At 39.6% G+C, this 4,150-nt stretch overlaps 1 protein-coding gene across 1 annotated transcript; it reads right to left on the bottom strand.

Annotated features, from left to right (window-relative positions):
• Nucleotides 1-886: 886 nt before the first annotated feature.
• Nucleotides 887-3,946, bottom strand: LOC137830213 (uncharacterized). Its single transcript, XM_068637403.1, has 3 exons — nt 3,619-3,946; nt 3,129-3,523; nt 887-2,240 (listed from the first exon to the last, which is right to left on the bottom strand). Exons 1-3 carry the CDS (start codon nt 3,682-3,684, stop codon nt 1,070-1,072), a joined length of 1,632 nt encoding a protein of 543 aa, XP_068493504.1. The 5' UTR covers nt 3,685-3,946; the 3' UTR covers nt 887-1,069.
• Between the last annotated feature and the right edge of the window lie 204 nt (nt 3,947-4,150).

Raw genomic sequence — 4,150 nt, 5'->3', positions numbered from 1 at the left:
GTGTATTACTTCTTGAAATTACCTTTCAAATTGTTTCAGTTCAATATTTCATTTAATCATTTACCCAATAAACTTTTATATCATCTTATAGCATAGACTTCAGACTCTAGCCATGAAAATTAGTTTATAAGATAGGTTCTATTCGTATTTATATATTATAGGTCAAATGCTTTGATTGGTTTTACTCATGGTAGTTAAAATCAAATTTCAATCCTTTCTTTCATAAAACTTAAAAGGTTAGGTACCCTCCAGGCTTAGGTCGGTTTCTCAAACCTAAAACACATTAAGGGGTCGAATTACAATCAGTACTTATAAAAAAACCACAGTGTTTAGAAATCTCTTACCTAAACCAATTATAAGGTTTTTAAAGTTAAAGAATAAATTATATGTTTTCATGATTTATTTTATTATTAAATATATTTATTTATTTAATATATAATCTGAAAAAGTAATTAAGATTCCCTATGTATTTAGAAGTAGTTAGTGACGAATAGGCGAGTTTCTTGGTGGACCCCACCTTTAATTTAACTTCTCATTTCTCCCCCTTTAAGCTTACTCACTTCTCCACGCTTCCTTCCTCTCTTTGTCCTCTAAGAAAAAGGCCATAAATTTGTTCCAAAAGTGAATATGAAGTCAACACACATTATATGCATTACGAAATAAATTGCATCAAGTAAAATTTTAAAAATCAATTTCAAATTTATGGTAAAAGATAATAAAAAGGAAAAAATAGACACAGTAAAAAAATATATTAATAAATTCACGCCTTTTAAAAAGATTCAATTTTAATATTTAACTAAATTATTTAAAATAGAAGTCATGGTCATTGCAATAATGTAAAACACATTTTAAAACGTAGGAAGTTTTAAATCATTTAGTTTTGCGCTGCAGCTCCAAATTTCAGAAGTAGACTTCCAAATTAATAGTAGCTTTGTACAACTAATAAATGAGAGCATAAAAGTAATGATATAGAATAAAACAGAAGAAAAATGTGACAAAATTTTCCCAACTTATCCATCTGTACAAGAAGCGACGAAGCAGAGATTCTTGGATTTTTATTTTATTTTAATCAGCAGCTCAACGCCTCGTACTTGACCGGAATGGAACGGTTGAATCCCGTTTGCGAAAGCAAGTTTCCAACCACCGCAAGATCGCGGCAAAAGACTCCCTGAAAAACCGCGGGATTCGCAGTGGAAGGAGACGAAACGGTGCACTTTTGGTTTTCCAATTTAACGGCTTTGGCCTGAGCTTCCAGAACAGCCTGAGCTTCCAGAACATTTTTCATCCTCTGCTTCTCAGCAACCTCCTCGTCCATTATGGAACCCATCACATTGGTGTAACCCTTCTGAAGCAGCCTGTAGAGCAAGAGCGACGACATTCTCGCCCTCTCCTTAACAGAATCGAGGTCGCGCTCCTCCGCCAGCTCGCACCGCTCAATGAAGCACATTGCCTTGTCGGGCTTGTGTTTCAGGGACAGCAGCAAATGCGCTCTCTGTAACTCCGAACGACCACACCCGCGCCGCAATCCGATGAGACCGTGGTAGTCCACGTTGGAGGTGTCTCCCGAAGCTACTCTCTGTTTCAGTTCCTGGATCTTGGTCGTGAGGGCGCAGAGTTTCCCGGGGATTTCTCTGGCGCGCACATTTTGTCGCTTCCAGGCGGGGCCGGCGAGTTTGCGATCGCGCAAGATGGTGTTGTAGAGGAGTTTGAGGTGTTCAAGGTCGTGGAGTGAATCTGGGAAGCACCGAATGGATTCCAGAATAGAGGCTCGGGTTTCCAGCGCTTGGATGCAGGTGGGGTCCAGGGCGAGGGTTCTGTTGCAATCGGCGATTGAATCGGCGATTCGGCCGGCGGAGCGGTGAGCAGAGGCTCTGTACATGTAGCACTCGGCGAGGAAGGCCTGCGGGGCGCCGCGGCGACCGTCAACGATTTTGGAGAAGTGGCGGATAGCCTCAGAGTGGAGGCCGGCTTCCAGAGCAGCGAGCGCGGCGGCGCGGCGACGGAGAAGGAGCTTTATGTGGGCAAGGAGTTGGGTCACTGCTTCGGACTCCGGCATTGGGGCCCGGGGTGGGGTTGTGTCGCCGGAGAAGAGGGGGTTCGAGAGGGAGAAGCTGTCGTCGGACCAGCACACGCTCTCGCGGCGGAATGCGGCCGAAGCCAGCCTTTTACCCGTTTGGAGAAGAACCATTGCGTCTTCCATTAGGCCTAGGTGACAGCATGCTTTCCCCAGAACCAAGTATCTGTTACAAAAATAGAACAGAAAAATGTAAAAATGATTTCCAATTCAAAGTTTCTCAATTATTTTTTAATTACTGGATTACATAAAAAAAACCTTACACAATTTACAAATACAAAATTATAATAGAAAATATATTATTTTAGACGAAATGAAGACATTTTTTTAAAACTCTTTTCACATCATTTTTTGTTTTATTTAACATTATAGAGGATTAACAACAGCGGTTTTAACACATTCATTAAATTTATAAATCACAGTGACACCTATTTTTTGCAAATATTGTCAATAAAAAAAAAAAATTAAAAATGGTTCGAAGATATAGGGTCAACATTTATTTTTTTATCGTGAAAATTGGAAAAAATTGATGTGAGAATTCCAAAACAGTTTAATATTAATTATTTGAAAGAGGAAGAAAAGCAATTAATAATATTAATTAGTAATTTAAGAATTGAAGTTGCAGTGAGTTAGAAAGAGAAAATCTGGGAGAGTTGAAATGTGAGAACACTTAAACGCAAAGATTTTAATAATATTATATTAGTAATTTGATGGGTTTCCCATTGTTACGGTGCATTGAATTGAATTGGGGTTTTAAAAGGAGGAGTTAGGAAACATTTCATTATGGCAGATTATGGCAGGCCAGCTGGCAGAGCATTTACTCACACCCCATCCCCATATGACATCTACTCCCAAACTCAACTCCAATACCAATAAACTCCATTTTAATTTTAAATGCTGTCAAAACAATTATCTCTAAATTAAAATATTAAAATCCAGAGCAGTGACAGACTGGAAAACCAATGCAAGAGGGACATACTAAATACTATAATAATGACAAATGACGTAAAACTTAATTTAATTTATTTTTAAAAATTACTATGACGGGAAATACCTCCAATACCCTTCCTTGTCGCAACTTTTACACAGTCCTGCCATAACCTTCTTCTTCAAGTCAGAGACAGAGAAACACTTGAAACTCTGATCCGAAGTCGATGAATCAGACGAGAGAAGCTTCGCGCCCTCCCTAGAAAGTTGTTGCGAAGAACTATCGGAAGAAACCGACTCATCGTTCGCCATTTTCAAGCTCGGAATGTAGTCCTGAAGCATATCCGCCACCTCTTTGAACCTCCGCAGACAGAGCAGACACCTCGCTCGCAGTTCCAGCGCTTCGTCGAGCCGCGGATAGATCGCGAGAGCCGCGTCGAGAAGGTTGAGCGCCGAAGCGATCTCGCTCTGTTCCTGCGTGGCCATCAGAGAGCGAGCGTCTCTGATGTATTTCTCAACAACCTACACTCACAGGCGCGTGTTTAGGAACGACGGAGGGGAATATAGGGATTTCTTAATTAAAATGGAAGCGAAAGGCGGCGGTGGAAGATTCTTACCTTACGGTTGGTGAGCCACCAGTGCTTTTTTTCTGTTGCATTGAGATAGGGAGTGGTCACGGCCATTGATGGTGGTGTGGCAGAAGATTCAACCCTGGACCGTCAAAATATCAAACACCCTCTCCTTTGGTCCCTTCTCTTTCTTCTCCCACCTGTTAACAGGTAGGAGTGTTATTGCTTTCTCTCTCTCTCTCACTCCCTCTCACCGAGCTTATAATAAAAGGAAGAGAAGTATATAAAGGGGAGAAGAGAGTTTGAGATAGAAAACGGGCGCAATGGACAAGTGACGAACAAACTAGGGATTCTAGATTCTATCAACGTTGTTCACATCTTTTACCTTATTTCTCTCTTTTTATTTCTCTTATTTTATATTATATTATTTATTATAATAATTTTTTTTTTCTTTAATAAATGTGTAGATCTAGCATTTAAACAAACGTATCATTTCCATTGTGAAATTCAAACAATGTGAACAAATAAACAACTGTATTTATTTATTTTTAATCTGGCTTTTTTAATTTTATAGAACTTT

This window comes from Phaseolus vulgaris, chromosome 7, assembly GCF_000499845.2.
Source record: "Phaseolus vulgaris cultivar G19833 chromosome 7, P. vulgaris v2.0, whole genome shotgun sequence".
NCBI lineage: Eukaryota > Viridiplantae > Streptophyta > Magnoliopsida > Fabales > Fabaceae > Phaseolus > Phaseolus vulgaris.
Note: the sequence above shows the minus strand (reverse complement) of the source record. Positions and strands in the feature narration are given on the sequence as shown.